The sequence below is a fragment of the Hyla sarda genome, chromosome 4, assembly GCF_029499605.1.
Source record: "Hyla sarda isolate aHylSar1 chromosome 4, aHylSar1.hap1, whole genome shotgun sequence".
NCBI lineage: Eukaryota > Metazoa > Chordata > Amphibia > Anura > Hylidae > Hyla > Hyla sarda.
Genome location: NC_079192.1, coordinates 330,138,832 through 330,161,786, shown reverse-complemented (window position 1 = coordinate 330,161,786; position 22,955 = coordinate 330,138,832). Strand labels below are relative to the sequence as shown.

The 22,955-nt window shown below is 41.6% G+C and overlaps 1 protein-coding gene across 1 annotated transcript in view; it reads right to left on the bottom strand.

The window, feature by feature from the left end:
* Positions 1–973: 973 nt before the first annotated feature.
* The window catches only part of LOC130369615 (solute carrier family 22 member 4-like), a 64,855-nt gene continuing 42,873 nt past the window's right edge, over positions 974–22,955 (bottom strand). Inside the window, exons 2-10 of the mRNA XM_056575054.1 lie at positions 22,716–22,819; positions 13,476–13,630; positions 11,421–11,592; positions 8,204–8,330; positions 8,023–8,123; positions 6,484–6,698; positions 4,043–4,225; positions 2,796–2,931; positions 974–1,197 (exon numbers count right to left, since the gene is read on the bottom strand). Coding sequence (XP_056431029.1) covers positions 1,107–1,197; positions 2,796–2,931; positions 4,043–4,225; positions 6,484–6,698; positions 8,023–8,123; positions 8,204–8,330; positions 11,421–11,592; positions 13,476–13,630; positions 22,716–22,819 — 1,284 coding nt within the window. The 3' untranslated portion in view covers positions 974–1,106. The remainder of the gene's footprint in view (positions 1,198–2,795; positions 2,932–4,042; positions 4,226–6,483; positions 6,699–8,022; positions 8,124–8,203; positions 8,331–11,420; positions 11,593–13,475; positions 13,631–22,715; positions 22,820–22,955) is intronic.

The following is a 22,955-nucleotide window of genomic DNA, read 5'->3' as shown; positions in this document are numbered from 1 at the left end:
AAAAACCTGCCAAGATTGAAGGGGTAGAAGTGGAAAACTTTTTTTTTTTTTTTTATCAACCAGAAAGTTAAACAGATTTGTAAATTACTTCTATTAAAACATCTTAATCATTCCAGTAATTATTAGCTGCTGAATACTACAGAGGAAATTCTTTTCTTTTTGGAACATTACGAGCACAGTGCTCTCTGCTGACATCTCTGTCCATTTCATGAACTGTCCAGAGCAGCTTATGTTTTCTATGGGGATTTTCTCTGGACAGTTCTTAAAATGGACAGAGGTGTCAGCAGAGAGCACTGTGGTCATGATGTCAGAAGAGCTCTGTGTTCCAAAAAAAAAAAAAAAAGAATTTCCTTTGTAGTATGCAGCAGCTAATAAGTACTGGAAGGATTAAGACTTTTTAATAGAAGTAATTTACAAATCTTTTTAACTTTCTGGCACCAGTTGATTAAAAAGAAAAGTTTTCCACCGGAGTACCCCTTTAAGAGCAGCTTATTTTTATTTTATTTTTTAAAGCCACAAAAACAGAATCTTGGGAGTGCAAAATAACAGGGGTGTTTTTTATAGGTAAAAAAAAAAAAACTGGCTGAAAAAAAAAAAACTGTGGAAACCTAGCCTTAAAGGAGATATCCAGTGCTGAAAAACCTATCCTCTATCCTAAGTATAGGGGATAAGTTTCAGATCGCGGGGGGTCCGACCGCTGGGGCCCCGCCGCGATCTCCTGTACGGGGCCCCGGCTGCCTGCGGGAAGGAGGCGCGTTGACCACCGCACGAAGCTGCGGCTTACACGCCCCCTCAATATAACTCTATGGCAGAGCTGGATCGCTGCCTTCAGCAATCTCCGGCTCTGCCATAGAGTTGTATTGAGGGGGCGTGTCAGCCGCCGCTTCATGCGGTGGTTGACACCCGATATCTGGGCAGCGAGCCGGGGCCCCGTACAGGAGATCGTGGGGGGCCCCAGCGGTCGGACCCCCACTATCTGAAACTTATCCCCTATTCTTAGGATAGGCAATACGTTTTTCAGCACTGGGCTACCCCTTTAAAGGCACAATACATATGGCAATAGACATTATTCTACACCATGTTGGTCATAAATATAGTTCAGAACATCATAACTTTGTGGTGATTAATGTAATGCCATTTTTTACTTCTTCTGAAGTGTCATAAAGATTTTTTGGAGAGTTCTTTTTGCAACACAGTCTGTGAAGAAAAAAAAAGAGATAGATGCCATTTAGTAACGATAGAAGAGCAATTTATAATTACTTTTACACAGCTTTTGTGGTTGTGACACTTGAGCTCTGAGCATGATACAGTGAAATCTCTCATAGTGGACACCTCCCAATAGCGAACAGTTTTTAATTCCCCGGGTCCCATAAGACTTAATCTATTTGCACCCCCTGAATAGGGGACATTCCCAATAGCGGATGCGGACACACCCAATAGGGGACAAAACACTCCCAATAGGGGACAAATCACTCCCAATAGGGAACAAAACTCTTCCATTAGGGGATAAAAAAAACCCAAAAGGGGACAACTAAGCTTATGTGCCGGCCCTACCTTGTGCACAGGGCCACCATCAGGGGGTACAGCCAATACCCCAGTAAGGGCCTCAGGCCCCTGCTGCACCTCCCTGCTGCAACCCCAGCACAGAAGCAGAAGGCCGCTATTTAAACAGTGGTATGTCCGCCAGCCACATCATTCATACTCCTCCTTCCCTGATCCCCCCCCCCGTGCCACTTTATTCCGCTGTGACAAATCATTGCCCCCCTGTACAACATCATTTCCTCTTGATCCCCCCTGTGCTATTTAATTCCCCATTTATCTCCCTCTTCAGGGGGGGGGGGGGGGGTAAGGGGGGGATAATTTGGCACAATGCAAGGGGGGAATAAGATGGCACAGGGTATAAAAGGGGGGATGAAATGATACACGGGGAGGGATAAGGGATTATTAAATGGCACTGGGAGATTATACTGTAATATTACTTTTTATTGTGTTTTATAGGTAATTACACTCTGTAGTGAGTACAGGACAGTATTAGTATTCCATCATTTAGGAATATTTTTGAGCCTTTTTCTCTGTAAGGGACATCTCTCAATAGCGGACACTTTTTTATTCCCCATAGGTGTCCGCTATTGGGAGATTCTACTGTATAGAGCTGACAGATTACCTTTAACAACATCACAGCAGGTATATAATTAAATGGATATTCTGAGTAACAGTTACTTATTCCCTAATATTGTATATATTCGAGTAGAAGCCGACCCGAATATAAGCCGAGGCCCCTAATTTCCACCTAAAAACCTGGGAAACCGTATTGATTCGAGTATAAGCCTAGGGTGGGAAATCCCCCTGCTGTCATCATCCATCATCCCCCTCTCCCCTGTCATCATCCCAACCCCCCCGTCATCCCTGCGTGGCAGCGCCAATGCAGCGTCACTAGTCTGGGGCTGGCCCGGAGTGGAGAAGCGATTTTTTTCTCTTTAGTTCACGCGAGTATAAGCCGATGGGGGGCGCTTTCAGCACAAAGAATCGTGCTGAAAAGCTCTGCTTATACTCGAGTATATACGGTAAGTGTTTGATCTCAGGGTGCACAACCACTGGGAACCCCTGCGATCTGAAGGACATGGCCCTGGGTTTTAGTTATGAAAGTAATGGTTAGTTGGGCATGCTCGCCGCCACTCCATTTATGGTCTATAAATGAGAGTTATGCCATATGCTGCTGTTACATTATTTTAACTCGGAATACCCCATTTATATAATTTGGTTCTCCAAAAGAATTCAATCTTACTAGCACTTACCCTTTTACATTTTGTGTCTGGTCCATGGTTTCAGGCAAAGGTTTACCATAGGTTTCTGGGAAGAACAACACGAGAACTCCCATAATTACTGTCAAGCTTCCCATGAGGATATAAGGCAGCAGCCTGTTATAGGCACCTGGTCAAAACAGTACAGAGTGTATTATGGTTCATAGTTTATCCAGTTGACTTTTAATTTAAGTAACTATAAAGCTGCCTAAGGGTGCGTTCACACGGGCGTATTTGTCAGTGGATCCGCAGCAGCGGATCCGCTGACAAAGGCCCCTAAAGTGCTGCCCTCTTTGTGCCTGCTAATAGCGGCAATCCGCCGCTACCAGCAGACACACTGCGATGTGCGAGTTACCCTGCAGTGTACTCGCACACATCACGGCTGCTCTCTGTGTAGCTCAGGGAGCCGGGGGAGCGCCCGCGATGTGCGGGATGTGCGGATACACTGCGACACTCCACAATGTGTCTGCTGATAGCGGCGGATTGCCGCTATTAGCAGGCACAAAGAGGGCAGAACTTTAGGGGCCTTTGTCAGCGGATCCGCAGCTGCGGATCCGCTGACAAATACGCCCGTGTGAACGCACCCTTAGGCTGGGTTTACATGTTGTATTTTGGTGAGAACTTGGACTTCATTTTGGAGCTCATTTTGGTCAGTTTTTAAAGCCAAATCCAGAAATAGGTCCAAAAAAGGGAAAATATACACATTTTTCCATCATAGTTTTTCTCTGTGAAGTTTCCACTCCTGTTTTTTTAGCTATATATACTGATGAAAGTGAGGACGAAAATAAAGAACATATGCTAACAAAAAACACTATGGGCTTCATGAACTACGATTCTCCTTTTTTTTTTACATTAGTATTACATGCATGAATCTGCACGGACTCAGACATGAGTGCAGGTTAAAAGTCAAAGAGAAACCGAAAGTCAATCAGCAGAATGCCTGAAAGGTACAAGAGGCCAAATAACCCCTCCTAGCTGCCGACTGCTCCAAGACTCTAAAGCATTCCGCAGCAGCAGAGTCCCATTGATTTTAATAGGATTCTGCAGCACTGTTCATACAGCATAATGTTTCTGGCATGGAAATGCAGATTCCAGCATCCACAGAAAGAATGGACTTGACTATTATTTTGCCTAAATTTATATGGTACTCCAAAAGTACATGAGGCCCTATATGTGAACCCAACTAAAGAACTACTTGCCCATACCACATGCAGCATGTGAATTAAGGATTTTGAACTTACCAAGGTAGACGAAGTATGGAGAGATGACACTTCCTACTCGAGAAGACATAGAACCAATACCTACACCCATATTTCGTATAACTGTAGGGTAAAGTTCAGCTGTGTATACATATGCCATGGAGAAAGCTGCTGTAATTCCAAATTTTCCCACCATCACCAAAACAGTAGACAAAATATGGAGACCTAAAAAGATATATTAAGAACATGTTTTATTGTATTATTATAGTGTATCTTATTATAAAACATAGACTATTCAAACACAACATCACAACTCTGATGTATAACACCACAATGCTATGTAAGTGGATGTGGAATTCATTGACATGATTGGACCAATTCCAACCCGAAAAAAGGGACTGCACAAAAATCACTTTCAGCTTCTAGGAAATGATATGTGTGATAGCATTCATGTCCAGTGAAGGGGTATATTCACACGCAGCAGATCTGCAACTGTCCCCCTAATCTAAAGAGGCTCAATGAAATATCTGCATGTGCTGAACATGTGACAACACCTCCTGTTCTGATATTTGTCAGGTTTTTATGTGCACTGGTGCACATTTATCATTGTCTTTAGACAGTTTTTTGTGTCAAAAAAAGGGTCAAAAAAGGCGCAAGTAGGGGTTTTTGTGCCTCTTTTTGCCCCTTTTTGTTTACAAATTTCTGCTGATTTTGAGTTGCAATCCACTGATTTTGAGTTGCAATCCACTGATTTTGAGTTGCAATCCACTGATTTTGGCAATAGACATGATATAGAATGGATTTATCATTGCCCCTTTTTGTAAAAAGGAGCAAAAAAAGGCGCAAAGCCACTGAAAAGTCTCTAAAACTACACCAGCCCAGACATGGTGTAGCTTTTTGGTGTATGTGTAGACAGAGATTTCAGAAAATGTGGACCTGCACAAAATTTATCAAAGCTCTTTTACCTTTTTAAAAATGTAAATGTAAAAAAATGCTTCACTTGCACTGCAATGATAAATGTGGGCCATTGTGTATTCACGCGGAAATGAATTCTGCACAAATACACAGTGCACGTAAAAAAAAATCTAGTATTCAATGCAAATGTTAAATATCGTGCAGAATTATCACCAAATCTGCATTTTTTTAAGAAAAACCCCACTGATTTTAATGGGATTACGCAGCCAAAGTCTGCGAATATATAATAAATGACTAATATTTTTGCGGAGCACAGAATTTTGGAACTGAAATGACAAACATGTTGGGAATTATTTGTACATTGTAAACCCCACATTACATACTGGAGTAATGCACACGTGATAAAGTAATCATGTCAGTCCGTCTCTGTGGATTTCCTAAGATGGTCATAACGAAGGATAATGGCCAAACATTGAAGGCATATGTGGGATATATATTATATGTAGCTCAAACAGTACATATTCAGACAGTCAAATATATTAGAAATGTATTTCTTTTTAAATTATTCATCAGTTTAGAATCATTGACAAAAAACACCAAAGTAAAAGTTGTTGGAATCAAATAAAACTGTGTTTAAAAATGTGTTTTCTGAATACAAGGAAATACGGTTGGTCATGGAGGCATCCCGGTTCCGGAAAGCATCCTGCAGTACGTTTAAATGGCAAAAAATTTGGGTGACCCACCAGGACAAGGAAGAGATGCAATGTGAAATTTTTGGAAACCCTCGCTGTGTATGGACAAGAATAATCCTACTGAAAATGCTAGTTGGGGGCCTTGCCATAGGAAACAACACGTGGCCCCAAGATCACTGAGCTGTCAGTGTCTCTTATCAGTAGCACCTGAGATCCATTTTATAAGGCAGTGGAGGAAGCACTTTATACTCTCTTGTGACAAGACCCAGTACATAATCAGACCGCTTCTGAAATCATTACATATCTGTATGACTAGCGCAGCAATCCACCAGTTCTAAGGTGCTTTTCCTTTGTTAATGAGTGTATTTATTTTAATGGGAAACCTCTTTTAAAGGGGTACTCCGGTGGAATTTATTTATTTTTTAAATGAACTTATGCCAGAAATGTACACAGATTTGTAAATTACTTCTATTAAAAAATCTTAATCCTTTTAGTACTTTTTAGCAGCTGTATGCTACAGAGGAAATTTTTTACTTTTTTGAATTTCTTTTTTGTGTTGTCCACAGTGCTCTCTGCTGACACCTCTGTCCATGCCAGGAACTGTCCAGAGCAGCAAAGGTTTGCTATGGGGATTTTCTCCTGCTCTGGACAGTTCCTGATACGGGCATCAGGTGTCAGCAGAGAGCACTGTGGACAACACAAAAAAGAAATTCAAAAAATAAAGATTTTCCTCTGTAGCAAACAGCTGCTAAAAAGTACTGGAAGGATTAAGATTTTTTAATAGAAGTAATTTACAAATCTGTTTAACTTTCTAGCACCAGTTCATTTAAAAAAAAGAAAAGTTTTCCACCGGAGTACCCCTTTAAGAATACTCACTTTGTGGTACAAGTTGTATTAGAAGCAGCACAATTCCACCAAGAAGCATTGTTCCACACATTGAATAGCGCCTTTGTACACGTCCAAGAAGCTGCCATGCTATGATATATGATGGGACTTCAATGACAGCCAGAAGAAAGCAATTCAGAAATGGATCCCCATGCAGATTTGGGGTATTCAGGGAAACACCAAAATATCCAATAGATACAGTCAACCTGCAATAGAAGCAGAGAGTGTTATAAGGATATGTTCACATGTTGTGGACCAGCAGCAGATTTTCAGCAACAGACCTAAAACATATTTTAAATATGAGTGCAGAAATACTGCATATTTTCTGTAACTTATCAACAGCGAATCCATATTGTCTAATAAAAACTTTTAGTGCTTTGTGCGACATAACAAAACGCGTTGGATGATTTACTATCATGGTCATACCTTTATGTTCTATATCACAACTGTGTTTTCCATGTACTTGACTCACATGGTGATATCTGGAGGTAATTTCAGACAGCTGTTTGCCACTGGTATATCTGCTTTCCGTACCTACTTACCTCCCATCCTAGGACATAGGGTGAGGTAGGAGGATCCGGATGCGGGTTGGCTCTCTGTAGGAAGGCCTCCCTGCATTAATAGGTAGGGGGTCTGATGACCAGAACGGCAAGAATTTAGGATATACAGAGGTGAGCCTTATACATATGGCCAGCTGTAACTATTCCGAAAAATTATTATTGTTGTATAATCTTGTATATGTTCATTTTATTTTTTAACATAAAATCTATGTTTTAAGAAATCTGTGTACTACCTATTACACTGTGAATTAGTAACACAGGTCCTATATTCATCAGGCACTCACTTATACTAATATGGCCCAATGGAATTCTAATAACTCTATGAACAAAATGATTCTGAGCTGATTGTTACTGCTCCCAAAGATCACATAGAGCGTTGGTTAGTACCTGTAGCTATAAGGCTGCGTTGAACTGCACTGAATGTGTTTCATTATTAGGCACTAACAGCAATAGTTACTTGATACAGCTCTTGGCTCCTACAATCATTTATGGGAGAATTGAAGAAGTGCATTGTAAGGGTATATTAACACATTACGTTCAGATCACTTATTAGAGATGAGCAAAGTTACAGTGTTTCGATTCGTCACGAACTTCTCAGCTCGGCGGTTGCTGACTTTAGCCTGTATAAATGAGTTCAGCTTTCAGAAGCTGGAGACTCTCTCTTAGGACTGTATCCACCTTTTCCAGCCCACCGGAGCACCTGAAAGCTGAACTCATTTATGCAGGATAAAGTCAGCAACCGCCGAGCCGAGAAGTTCGTGACGAATCGAAACACTGTAACGTCTCTCATTCTTATTATGGAGCATCATATCTCTGTATATACAGCACCCAGGCATGTACAGCAGTAAACGGAGGCCTAGCTGTGCTTCACAGTCTGAGCATTTCTCATGACACAGCAATTCACAGTGCAGCAAGCAAGCAAATGGACTTCATGAGTATAAGCAAGATCTAATCTGATAAAATCACTCACCAAAACATGATCGTAAGTATTGTGATGACTCGTATGTCATGGGTCTTCACTAAATCCAATATAGTGTATCGTCTGGTGTGGAGCTGTTTGTTGTCATCCAGCTATGAGGAGATAATATAGTTTCAATAATCTAACAAGGAGGAATGTGTCCGATGCAGAAAGACGCTATCCCATACTTGACCTCAGCAGTTTTAAAGATGATGGCAGGTGCAGTCATTTTATTCTGTTTTGCCGCCTTCCTTATTATAGCCTCTGCCTCCTCTATCCGACCCTGAGAGATAAGCCACTGTGGAGATTCAGGAATAAACCTGGAACAGAACAAGGCAGGGTGTCTGCATTACACTTTAGGGTATCTTAAATGGTGTTGATGCCCCAATTGTTGTATGTTCTACAAATTTCTCCGGTGTGGATTGTTATGTCGTACCTTCAGAGGATGGCGGTATGCCAAAATTTGGTTAGAACAACAAAGAAAAAAGGGGGACTTAGTGAACACCGTACCTCTGACTACCATCTTGATATTTGACCTAACCCTCTCTTCTATTGCTGGTATCTGCTGCAGGGGTACTCCACTGCTAAGCATTTGGAACAAACTGTTCCGAACGCTGGAGTCGGCGCCGGGAGCTCGTGACGTCATGATGTCACGCTCTGCTTCCTCAATCCAATCCGTCACGCCCCCCTCCCACAGACTTGCACTGAGGGGGCGGGGCTATGACGTCACAAGCTCCTGGCACCATTCCAGCGTTCGGAATAGTTTGTATCAAAAGCTGAGCAGCGAGGTACCCCTTTAAGGGAATTTGATAAAATTTTGTGGAGGATACACATTTTCTGAAATTTCACTCTTCACATACACCAAAAAGCTACGCTAGGTCTGGACAGGTGTAGAATTGCGACTTTTTGGTGGGTTTTGCAACTTTTTTGCGAAAGTCGCAGTTGATAAATTCATTACCACTGCACAAGACTAACCCTGTCTTTTAGGTGATGCCTGATAAATTTTGGGTTTGCATAGCCATTATGTATTGAAGGAGTGACTGTTAGAATTACATGTTTTTTTTTATTGTTACTCACACATGTAAACATATCCCCCTGACTATTTTCTAGGGATGTTTAATGTAATAGCAAGTTGCTACAAAAATAAATATACATCCCAAGTTTTCTCTATGTTGTGAGAACCACGATATACTATGATATATATTTGCTGACATATTTTATTCTGAGCTATTTTCACTAAGTGGTTAAATATGCAGTGCATGTGTGTTGTTGTTACGTAACTTGCAGAAAGTGACGCTTGTATCATGTGATCATTATTCTAGTGTCTTTAAGACCACTGCAAGGTAACAATAACCAGATCTATGATTAAAGGTGTACTCCGGGGAACTAAACCCATAGCCCATCCTTTCCCTCTCCCCAACCTATGAATTTGTCTAAATATCATTCATTAGCTATATAGAACAGTTTCCCTCTTTCAGCTGTCACTTACATGCAGCAAGTGAGAGAAAAATTAAATTTTTAGATCCACTTTGTCTTCTCAGTGAGACCTAGCCCCCTCCCTTCAAGACACCACCACCTGATTTCTGTCTGATTTCTGTTTGGTTTAGAGCTCTGGCTGTACAGCCATACCTCCCCTCATTGTGTGAGGAGCTTGTGAGCCATGACAGAAGAGCAGTGAAAATTTTCAGTCACAACTGAGCACATAGCTGCTGTTTTCCTTCTGAAAATCTAATCACTGACTTCTTCTATTCAGAGCACAGCATGATTTATTGCTGGAGGAAGCATAGTCTGAAAGAAAATACATGCACAGTGTGTGAGTTGCAGTCTGAAAATGCACTCAGATAGTGAAAGCAGTTGGCTGGCAGCCATTACACAGAGTTGCACTGACTTCTGGGAGTGGTAGTCTGTGCTGCAAACAAGGAAAACATATTTAGAAGACATCAGGGGCCAAAGGAGCTGCAAAAAACCACATGGATAACTACAGGGCACTCACAACAGGTATTGTGGTGGCTTTGAGAGACCAAAACACGTCAGTTCTGCAGCGTTTTTGTAAACGTCTGTTGGTGGTCTACTGTTTTTATGGATTTCTAAATAAATCTCCAGTTTTATCAAGACCTTCAATCTGGATATCTTTTTTTCCTTTGCTATTTATCTGCCCAGTCTACACTCCTGGTTTATCCGTGCTGAAGTTACTTGGAGCAATCACGAGGTGAGAGACGGTTCTGGTGCGCTACACTGGTTTTTGTTTCACTATAAAACCCAGGGGCTCCTGCATAGGATTGGCTTGTGCTCCAATTTTACATGTCGAACATGTGGACAACATGGTGGACACAAATTGTATATGGTGTGCAGATTTTTGCTGCCATTGGAACCTAAATATTACCTTCTATGCATAATAGGATGTTGAAAAGAGCCCTCTGGGATGGAAAAAGGCATTATTCCTGTTTTATAACAGGCCATTAAACACATTGCTCAATATTGGATTAGAGCTGGTCCTCCTACTGTGGATGATCTGATGACTAGGGGTTTTCTTATAGTTCCTTTGGAGCTGGGTATCTATGAAAAACATAGGGCCATGCGTAAATTTCATGTGGTCCTTGGGTTTGTGCTTACCAATTTAGTCCTGATAGGCCTTTATGGGCTTTATTGCCCTTGGTGGGGCTTGGAGGGGGCGAGGGTCTTTCGGTTCACAGACCTTTTAATGATTTCTATACTTACTGCCTCCATATTTTTTAGCTGTCTGTGCTAGTGCTTTCTTCTGCCTTTTAAAGGGGTTCTCCACTGCCCTGTCTTCCGGAGCTCCCCTTGCAGCGTCCTGATGTTTTTTACTCCGGACGCTGTGTGCGAGCTTCCGTGTTCGAGGCCGCCCCCTCGTGACGTCACACCCGCACACAGCGTCCAGAAGCCCGCACATAGCGTCCGGAGTAATAAACTTCCGGACGCTGCGAGCGGAGCTCCGGAAGACAGGGCAGTGGAGAAACCCTTTGGTCTCTTTCAGTTCTCGTTGTGGATAATCACTAGTTTTGTGCTGTGGTTGCTATTTTCTCAATTCTTCTTTATGTAACAATTTGTTGCACTATTTTCCCTGTACTCTTTTTTTTTTTTCCTTTTGCTGGATGGTACCTCTTGGCTTGGACTTTTGGTGGACTTGGAGTGGTTTTGTTTTTGGCTAAGGGGTGTGTAGGGTGGTCTGCTGTCATTGGGGATGAGGGTTTTTGTTTGTGTGTAATGTGTTGTTTTCTAACAATTGTTAAAATGTAAAAAAATTAAATAAAATCTGATTTTAAAAAAATATCCTCTGACTTGTCTCAATGACAAAAGGTTAACATGCTCTTCAAAAGTAGGTCATAGGAGAGAAAAAAGTGAAACAATGATACAGATTATTTCCTGTTAACCACAGATAAACTCACCACCACAAGGGGATACACAGCAGTCCGGGAATAGTCAAGGCCATCAGTAACATCCTCCAGTCCCGGATGAAATAGGCAAACAAAGGCAGAATCATGTATCCAATTGCAAAGAATATACAGATGCCTAAGGTTGAGAATATAATACGAGCAGACTTGCCAAGTATTTCAGATCCTATTAAAAAAGCAGTGAAAATACAAAGTCATCTGCTGAGGCATGACAAAATTTATTATGATTTCAATGAATATTCTATAGGAATGTCAATAATAAGATGGTATATGGTACTCTTCTGGAATGGTAACCACAGTCAGGCAGTGTATTAAATGTAGACTTCTGAAAAAAAATGTCTGCTTTGCAAATAGCCTGATGCTGTAGCCCAACAAATGGCTAAAATGTCCAATGCCCAATATGTGCACATAGCCTTAGTTTGTTTGTTTGCTTTTGTTTGTTTTTTAAATCTAGTATTGGAAATAATATACCCCCCCAGTACCCAAGATTTTTTTTCTTCACACCCAAAATGTTCTAACACTCTGGGATTGAATATTCTATCATATTGTTTTCTCTCATAGACCAGGATCAATAACATCATTATTCTATAATAAAACTTTCCACCAGCAAAGAGGAAGGTTTCATTCTTAGATTAGGATATATCAGCTTCTTGTTAACATGATAAAAAAAAATTGACATGTCCTAGGGACACGTCAAAAGTTTCCATTGGTCAGGGTCTGAGTATTCAGACCCCAACCGATCACTAGAACGACCTGTTCTGTGTCTGTGGGAGAGCAAAATGGTCCCGAGACTTACATTATGACACCTTCTCGGTCCCATAACTCAGAGCTGGGAGGGAACATGCTTAGCACTCACTCTCCTGTTTAGTTCTCATTACCAATAATTGGTCTGTGTAAAAGGACCAGCCATCAGCTTAACTTTCATAGCTTTGCAAGATCAGCTGTTGTGTGTACAAGAGGGGGTAGCACTACTTCTGATCAGTATACATCTTTCTACAGTATATGGCATTCTTCACCAGTGTTTCCTCTATAGGCTTTATTTCTAATGTTTAGTTGTCCCTTATCTAGAGGGTGGAGACTAGACTCCATAATATTTCCCATAAATTGAACACATACCCGATTTCTCTATAGCACATTCTCAGAAGCAGCATGGAGGACATTATAGAGCAGTACCGAGCAGTGTGTATCAAGCCCTGGCATGAGATATAATATTTACTAGAGTTTTTCAGCTTTATCCCTGTGTCTCTCTCTGTCTCTCTCTTCAGCCACTTCAGGCAGCATGTAATCCAATACTTCAGTAAGCTGATACACCTCTGCTGTTTTGCAGAGTAAATTATGAGCTTAAATAGGGGAAAGGAATCTGACACGTTGAGAAAGATGCCTTTTTCAGACAATTTAATTTGCTTTCCCCAGGCAGTTTTGATGTCCTATCAGAAGCCTATGAGGAAATGCCTGAAACAAAAAGCAAAATGCCAAACCTAGAGCATGCTGCATTTAAAATAAAATAAAAATACCTAATGTGGCTCAATTTTTGCAGTTACATACTATTTATAGTACCCTTTGCTTCTTTTTGATTCCCTTCGGCAATGTCCAGCTAATGTGCCAAGGAGGTCACACATGTTCAGTGGTTCAGTTCTACCACTGGGATCTTCTTGAGTACAGATGAGAGATTTCTGGTATTATTTAGGCCAACTAGTAGGAATCTGTGTACTAGAAGCATATTTTTTAAACTTAAGAGAATATTTTAAGAGGAGATTCAAATGAGAAGTAGGGGTGCCCTGACAAGTATGTCACCTCATATAACCTTGTTATGTCTTGTGTAATCAGAGAAATGTAACATTCTAGTGTCAGACAACACGTTTCAGCAAGAAATACATTTTTGGCAATAAAATTTCACTATATATCTAGACTGCTGCCACTGCTTGTCTGCCATAAGATTTGGTTTCTGTGTTTCAGAGGCTTCAGATAGCAGAAAATTACTGTCAGATCAAAGAGTCTCCACTTATTATTTATGATAATATTTCCAGATAAAAAAAAATCTATCTATACCTAATATAAAGGCTGCCACGTAATTGGAGATCTGTCCCATTCCGACAATGAGGAAGAGGATGGCAAACATCTCCCAGCTGGTTGAGAATACTTGGATAATACTGAAGCCAGTCTGTACAGCCATTGTTGCAAAGAGGATCTTCTTTCTTCCAAAGCTATAGAAAATAAATAAATCATGAAATAACGTGTAATATTTACTGTGGATAAGAATGACATTCCATTCTGCTACCATTAAAGGGGTACTCCACCCCTAGACATCTTATAGACATCTTATCGCCTATCCATAAGATGTCTGATCGTGGGGGTCCCGCCACTGGGGACCCCAGCAATATAGCATGCGGCACCCACCTGTTTCTGGTCCGGATGCGCTGGAGGGTCTGGGTCCCGACCACGGGAACGGAAGTTCATGATGTCACGACTCCGCCCCCGTGTGAAGTCCCGCCCCGTCCCCTCAATGCAAGTCTATGGGCGTCCCATAGACTTGCATTGAGGGGACAGGGCGTGACGTCACACGGGGGCGGAGTCGTGACGTCACGAACTTCCGTTCCCGTGGTAGGGACCCAGATCCTCCAGAGCTTCCGGGCCAGAAACAGGTGGGTGCCGCATGCTATATTGCTGGGGGTCCCCAGCGGTGGGACCCCCGCAATCAGACATCTTTTCCCCTATCCTTTGGATAGAGGATAAGATGTCTAGGGGTGGAGTACCCCTTTAAATCAAAGACAAGGTATGGTTATTTCATTCACTTCTGCCATGTTTATTGTTGTAGGTTCACTAAGAGCATTTACAGATGTGAATAAAATTGTTTGTACCCACAATGCTCCCTGAAATAACTTGAAACTGACATAAGTAATAATAAATAAGAATTTACTGAAAATAACTGATAAAAATCAGTTATTGCTTTTGAATTGTGGTTCAACAGAATCATTTTTATAAACATAATAATGAAACTGTCTTGGACAAAAATAATAGTAGCCCTAGAAAATATAGGAAGTATGGGGCATATTCGACTAATATGTGTCCTGCAATATGCATGACAGGTGTCTCCGAACTTCAGTCAGTGGCCTATTTATAGGGTGAAAAGTAGCCATTGGGCTGTGGCCTAAATGGAAGACGACCAAGGAGGATAACAGTGAAAAGGCTGAAACAGGGTTTTTTCTAAAATGCATATTGATAAGCCACATAGCTTCTTGGAGAATGTCCTTTGGACAGATGGGACAAAATTGAAGCTTTGTAGCAAGTCAGATCAGCTCTATGTTTGTAGCAAACGAAGAAAAGAACACTGTAACTACTGTGAAGCATGGAGGAGACTTTGGCACAGTGTGTCCTGAATGTGTACAGGGTGCAATGAATTCTCAAGACTATCAAGACATTACGTGCAATACGTGCTGCACAGTGTCAGGAAACTTGGTCTCAGTCGCTGATCATGGGTCCTCCAACAGGATAATGATCCAAAAATCCAAGAAGGGCTAAGAACACATTGGACTTTTCTAAAGTGGCCTTCTATTAGCCCTAATCTTAATCCTATTGAATATCTGTGGAAGGAGCTGAAACATGCAGTCTGAAGAAGACATTCCACACCTGAGACAGCTGGATCAGTACCTTATGAGGCGGGGGCCAAGATACCTGGAGACAAGTGCAGAAGTCTCATTGAGAGTTACAGGAATCACTGGATTGTGGCGACTGCTTCAAAAGTTTGTGCAACAACGTCCATGGACCATCATTTTATGTCCAGGGCGGTTTTATTATTTTGTTTTTCCAAATAATTCTGTTGAATCACAATCATCATTTAATTTTCAGTAAATTTTTTATTCATTATGAATTTTGTCAGTTTTAAGTTATTTCGGGAAGCATTGTGGGTTTTTCTGTCTTTAACCCCTTAAGGACTCAGGGCGTACCTGTACGTCCTGAGTCCACTCCGGTTCTATAGCAGTGGCCCCGCTTCATAGCGGGTCGGGCCCAGCCTCTAACAACGGCCGGGACCCGTGGCTAATAGCGTGCAGCACTGATCGTGGTGCTGCGCGCTACTAACCCTTTAGACGCGGCGTTCAAAGTTGATCGCCGCGTCTAAAGTGAAACTAAAGTGCTGCCGGTTACCTCAGGGGGCTGGTCGGGACCGCCGCAGTGAAATTGTGGCATCCCGAACAGCTGTAGGACATGAGGAGGGTCCCCTTACCTGCCTCCTGGTGTCTGATCTCCGAATCACTGCTCAATGCCTGAGATCCAGGCATGAGCAGTCAAGCGGCAGAATCATTGATCAATGGTTTCCTATGAAAAACCATTGATCAATGTATAAGATCAGTGTGTGCAGTGTTATAGTCCCCTATGGGAGCTATAACATTGCAAAAAAAAAAGTTAATAAAGATCATTTAACCCCTTCCCTAATAAAAGTTTGAATCACCCCATTTTCCCATTTAAAGAAAAAAACAGTGTAAATAAAAATAAACATATGTGGTATCGCCGCGTGCGGAAATGTCCGAATTATAAAAATATATCGTTAATTAAACCGCGCGGTCAATGGCATATGCGCAAAAAAATTGTAAAGTCCAAAATGGCGTATTTTTGGTCACTTTTTATATCATGAAAAAATTATTAAAAAGCGATCAAAAAGTCTGATCAATACAAAAATGGTACCGCTAAAAATAAAAAAATTATAAGGGTCAGAATATGACAATTTTGAACGTATAAATTTTCCTGCATGTAGTTATGATTTTTTTCAGAAGTACGACAAAATCAAGCCTACATAAGTAGGGTATCATTTTAATCATATGGACCTACAGAATAAAGATAAGTGTAATTTTTACTGAAAAATGTACTGTGTAAAAACGGAAGCCCCCAAAAGTTACAAAATTGCATTTTTTCTTAAATTTTGTCGCACAATAATTTTTTTTTGTTTCGCCGTTGATTTTTTGGTAAAATGACTGATGTCATTACAAAGTAGAATTGGTGGCGCAAAAAATAAGCCATCATATGGATTTTTAGGTGCAAAATTGAAAGAATTAGGGTTTTTCTGTTTTTGCACTTTTGTTTTTTCCTCCTTACCTTTAAAAAATCATGAGTCCTTAAGGGGTTAAAGGGGTTCTCTGCCCCTAGACAGCTTATCCCTATCCAAAGGGGGACCCCCGCGATCTCCCTGCTGCACCCGATGCTCGTTTAGAGCGTTGTATGCAGCACCGGAGGCTCATGATGTCCCGGCCACGCCCCCTCAATGCAAGTCTATGGGAGGGGGCTCGACGCCCCTCCCATAGACTTGCATTTAGGGGCATGGCTGTGATGTCATGAGTGGGACGTGGCCATGACGTCACAAGCCTCCGCCCCGCATAGCCAGTCATCTGGCACAGAGCGAAGTTTACTCCATGCACTGGATGTCTGGGGTGCTGCAGCAGACATCGCGGGGGTCCCCAGCAGCAGGACCCCCGCGAGCAGACATCTTATACCCTATCCTTTGGAAAGAGGATAAGATGTCTAGGGGCGGAGTACCCCTTTAACTGAAGGGTACAAATAATTTTGTTCATCTATATTAGTCCATGTTACACACATACAGTCATGGTCGTAAATGTTGGCACCCCTGAAATTTTTTTTGAAAATGAAGTATTTCTCACAGAAGAGGATTGTAGTAACACAAGTTTTCCTATACACATATTTATTCCCTTTGTGTGTATTGGAACTAAACCAAAAAAGGAAGGAAAAAAAGAAAATTGGACATATTGTCACACCAAACTCCAAAAATGGGCTGGACTGTGTGTGCCACACTAAGCATGGACAACAGAAAGAAGAGAAGAGAACTGTCTGAGGACTTGAGAACCAAAATTGTGGAAAAATATCAATAATCTCAAGGTTACAAGTCCATCTCCAGAGATCTAGATTTGCCTTTGTCCACAGTGCGCAACATTATCAAGAAGTTTGCAACCCATGGCACTGTAGCTAATCTCCCTGGGCGTGGACGGAAGAGAAAAATTGATGAAAGGTGTCAACGCAGGATAGTCCAGATGGTGGACAAGCAGCCCCAAACAAGTTCCAAAGATATTCAAGCTGTTATGCAGGCTCAGGGAGGATCAGAGTCAGCGCGAGCTATCTGTTGACATTTAAATTAAATACTATGGCAGGACACCCAGGAGGACCCCACTGCTGACACAGACATAAAAAAAGCAAGACTACATTTTGCCAAAATTAACTTGAGTAAGCCAAAATCCTTCTGGGAAAATATTTTGTGGACAGATGAGACCAAGATAGAGCTTTTTGGTAAAGCACATCAGTCTACTGTTTACCGAAAACGGAATGAGGCCTACAAAGAAAAGAACACAGTAGCTACAGTGAAATATGGTTGAGGTTCAATTATGTTATGGGGTTGTTTTGCTGCCTCTGGGACTGGATGCCTTGAATGTGTGCAAGGCATAATGAAATCTGAGGATTATCAACAGATTTTGGGTCGCACTGTACAGCCCCGTGTCAGAAAGCTGGGTTTGCGTCCAAGATCTTGGGTCTTCCAAGGGTGTGCAACCAAATATTAAGTTAAGGGTGCCAATAATTTTGTCCAGCCCATTTTTGGAGTTTGGTGTGACATTATGTCCAATTTGCTTTTTTGTCCTCCATTTATTGGTTTATTCCAATACACACAAAGGAAATAAACATGTGTATAGCAAAACATGTGTTACTGCAATCCTTTTCTGTGAATAATTCTTCATTTTCTAGAAAAATTTCAGGGGTGCCAGGATTTACGGTCATGGCTGTATAGACTAGTATCCTGTTTCCCACTGTAGGAAGGTACCGGTAAACTCCTCAGATGGTATAAGGAACCTGCTCCTGTGTTATTATGTAATCCCTGGCAGTGTGCCTATGCCAAGCTTTGTGCCATGTATGTGTGCCTTAATGTGATAAGTAGTCTTGTGTTACACAAAGGTGGGGCTCTTTAGACTTCTATAGAGTATATGAGGACAGGTTCCTCTAGTCATTTACAAAATAGCTAAAAGGAACAGATCTTAAGTGTAACTAATAGAATGCTACAGTACTAGTTTTGTAGCTTTTAGATGACCCACTTATCATGCAGACAGGGCCAAATGAATGAATGCTGGATCTTTCACGTGGCCTTTTTTCTTTCATCATTTCTGGCTAATTACACAGGGCGATGTGCAGCCAAAAATGATTATATTTAGGCGTTTCCTCTTTCATCAGATAAATTGTTACATAAGTCCTTATCCTGAGAATACTATGCACAGACAGGGGATAAGATGTCTGATAGAGGGGGTCCCACCGCTGGGGACCCCCGCAATCTCAGCTGCGGCACCCCAGCCATCCAGTGCACGGTGCAAACTTCGCTCTGTGCCGGATGACTGGCGATGCGGGGCGGAGGCTTGTGACGTCACGATCATGCCCGCTCGTTATGTCACGGCCACACCCCCTCAATGCAAGCCTATGGCATGGGGTGTGACGGCCATCACGCCCCCTCTTATAGACTTACATTAAGGGCATGGCTGTGATGTCCCCAGCGGGGCATGGCTATGATGTCACGAGCCTCTGGTGCTGCAAACGATGCTTTAAAGGAACACTGGGGGCAGCACGGAGATCACGGGGGTCCCCAGCAGAGGGACCCCTGCGATCAGACATCTTATCCCCTATCCTTTGAATAGGGGATAAGATGTCTAGGGGCGGAGTACCCCTTTAAGTCTAGGTCACAAAACTGATGGGTCAGGCCTTACAGACATAATATGGACATAGCAAATGTGCCTATATTATCCTGAGACATTTTAGAAAATAAAACAATGCAGTCAGATTTCACTTTTAATGTTATAGCAAAATACTGAAAAGTCTACATAAAGTATGACATTTTGGCTAATTGGCCTCTCTATGAGGCTTGCAAAATGGCAGCAGTAATGCATGTACAGTATTTACAAAACAAACACAAAACTCCACCAGAATCGCTAGAAATAGATGTCTTTTACAAATACTTTAAAATACAAAAAAAAAAGCATATGTGAAGTATATGGACTTAAAGGGTTTCTACACTTCAGATACTCTCTATCGTTTTCTAAATAGGACAAAGAGTGACACATACACTGGAAATTTTTCTTTGGCCAAAAAAAGCTATGGAATGGATTAACCCAGCTGTCATTTATCTATGAAACTATCAAAACCCACAAGGTTACAAGCCTCATTACACTAAAACTTTGAACCTGGGCCCAAGTTAATGTTTCCCGCACACCATGCTTACACTGCATTACATGAAACCTGCAGTAACAGCGTTTACAAAGCTTTTGACATTGGCATCTCAGCAAACAGCTGACATTGCCAGGGGAGCAGCAGCCAGCCAGGCATTTCCCTAGTAATGTAAGATTACATAGTAGCCATTCAGATTAAAAGGCCATCCATGTCGTAAAAGAACAGTACCAGTCAATCATCGACTGGGGTTGTCTTAACAAACAAAAAAAATAGGCCTTGTTCACACAGAGTTCTTTAGATACAGTTCAGCATAAGAATCTGTGTGAAATCCTAGTAGAATCCACTTTTTCATTGTTTTAAAGGCCACAGCTCATACTGTGCAATACAGCCCAGATTAGTAACATGTCCTCATTTTGATGCAGAATCTATCCAGATTCCTTATTAGGCCGGGTTCACACAGTAGGGACTTCTCCAGAATGTCCGCACGGAATATTGCACACAGACAGGATTCTACTGCACTGTCCATGAGGCAGAATTTCCGCACCAGATGTTTCTGCCGTGGAAATTTTGATTCCGGCATCTGCAGAAAGAGCAGACTTTGTCTATTCTTTCTGCAGATACCACTTGGAAATGCACTGCCGTTGGAATAAAGGGGCCAAAATGCTGATTTTGCATTGAGTCTCTTCTGCTTTCTAGTGTTCCCTTATCAACATCCACATTAAATGCCTAGGATCTTGTGTGACGACCTGTGTATCATTAAGCGGGCATCCCTGGTGGACGTTAAACATAGACACATCACGTGTGTGGTGACCTGTGCCTCACTAAGCGGGCATCCCTGGTGGACATGTTAAATGTAGACCCATCATGTATGTGGTGACCTGTGCCTCACTAAGCGGGCATCCCTAGTGGACATGTTAAACGTAGACACATCACATGTGTGGTGACCTGTGCCTCACTAAGCGGGCATCCCTAGTGGACATGTTAAACATAGACACATGTATGTGATGACCTATGTATCATTAAAGCGTACCTGTCATAGTGCAAAAAAAAAAAAAAAGAAAAAAAGTGATATGTTACTCAGGACCCAATCCTGATCATGTGCATATCATTTTTATGTGTCTCGGACCTATATATCCAGAGATATTAGCATTTATCTGCTGGTGAGTTACTTTTTCATTGTGCAGGCTGGAGGGGGCGTGTCAGTCTGTCTCCCTCACAGGAGCAAGCCTGTGCAGTCAGCCAATCAGTACTCTCTACTCTGTAACCCTTTCCTCTCTGGTGTTATGCTGAGTCATGTGTCAGAGGAAGATACTTGGAGCTTGCCTGCAGTAATCAGAAGACATTATGGTGAATTCATAACAGGATAAAATGTATAAATATAAGAATAGATCTTTATAAAATTAGTGCAAGGATTTTTTAGATAAAAGTACAGCATTTTTATGAATACATGTTCTATCTGTTTTATCTTCTCCTAGTAAAGCTGGATGCTAATCCGCATAGCAGTCACTATGTGTGTCATTCATCTTTCACAGACTCCTGAATGTCTGATCAACTTCTTTGTCATTCAGGAATCCGAGAAAGCTTTGACTATTTCAGCATGCTGGGAGTTGTAGTTTAGTAACAACTGAAGCTGCAATGTTTGTAAATAGCTGTGTTAGAGCAGTGTTGCCTCCAGCTGTTGTAAAACTACAGCTCCCAGCATGTCCACACATCCTTTATCTGTAGTTTTGCATACACAATAGAAATCTCCTATACAGGATACCGGTATGCTTTACGGCCGGAATCCATTATGCTGTAAAATCTAGACTAGTCTGTCTGGCTAAAAGACAGGCGACCCCTAGTGGTGGCTATTTTGAGCTTGAATTTCAGGTGAAAATGTAAATTTTTTTTAACAGGTGTATATTGTGAAATGTCATATTATAATGAGTCCTGCAATATATGAAAAGTTTTTAACAATGACAGTGCCTCTTTAAGCGGGCATCCCTGGTGGACATGTTAAGCGTAGACACATCATGTATGTGGTGACCTGTGTATCACTAAGTGGGCATCCTTGGTAGACATGCACAACCTAGACATATCTTATGTGGCCATCCCTGGTGCACACACCACTACACTTCTACTCAGTCTGTGTTCTGCCTCAGTGGCTCGGCCTCTGCTAATCAGTAATCTGAGAAATGAGGAAGTTCTTTATGGATGAGGAAACAATCTACACTTTGTGGACTTCAATTTGTGATATACTCAATTTAGATGCTTTATAAAAACCTTCATTAGTAAAAGATTAACTTATGGCTCATTGCATAACAAATCTCAAAGAGCGATGACATTTTCATATTTACTCTAGTTTTTAGGAGCTGAACTGTTTAGGGATAATCTGATGGTTTACATATGGGGTATATGCCACACATATTGCCTTTTCAGACTGGATATAGCTATGCATGCATTGCATCTCTGCCATCAGAGACAACAGTATTAAAGGGGTTAAACGGCTTTTAAAAACGTATCCCTGATCCACATGATTAGGGATGTCTGATTGCAGGCAGTCCGAACTTTCGGACCCCCCTACTGATCTCCAGAATGGGTCCCAACTTTTTCCACTGAATGTTTCAGCCAATACCTTTTGAAACATCTCGGCAATGATGGCCCGCTTAGCCAGCTGCCAACTGAAGCGGGACACCGCTCTGACTTCTGGGACATCCCGCGATCAGACACTTATCCCCTTACATGTGGATAGCTGATAAGGTTAAAAAAGAACTGCATAACCTCTATAATATCAGGGACCTCATAGTTGAAAATAATGGAGACAAAAATGGTCACTGTCATTTCTAACAGTGTGTGACCACAACCTTAAAAAGGTATGATTTTTAAACCATTTCCCCTCTTGCGGGGGAACAGCTTTTTATGACAGTATTTTATTCCATTCACGCCAAAGCTAGAATTGTATTTTAAAGGAATGAGAAATATAAAAGAAATACTTGTTCGTGCTGGATGCACTTATAGCTCTGGCTCAAATATGTCAAGTTATACCCTGCCCTCCATTGATACTTACAAGACAATGGTTAGTGGAGGGGAGGGATCTAACCACATTACCTGTCCGAGAGCTGTCCAGAAATAAAAGACCCCGTAAGAACACCAGCAAAAAACAAAGACGTTGTCAGCGGCCCCTTCCAGTCATTGTCACAGACTATATCCCACTGTAAAATAAAACGGCAAGTGAACTAAAATATGATTTCATGGTTTCAAAAACTTTCATAGTTTACCTACTTCCTGCGTTCACTGACGGATCAGGTAAGAAACTATTTAGAAATATCACAATACCAGTGACTGCTC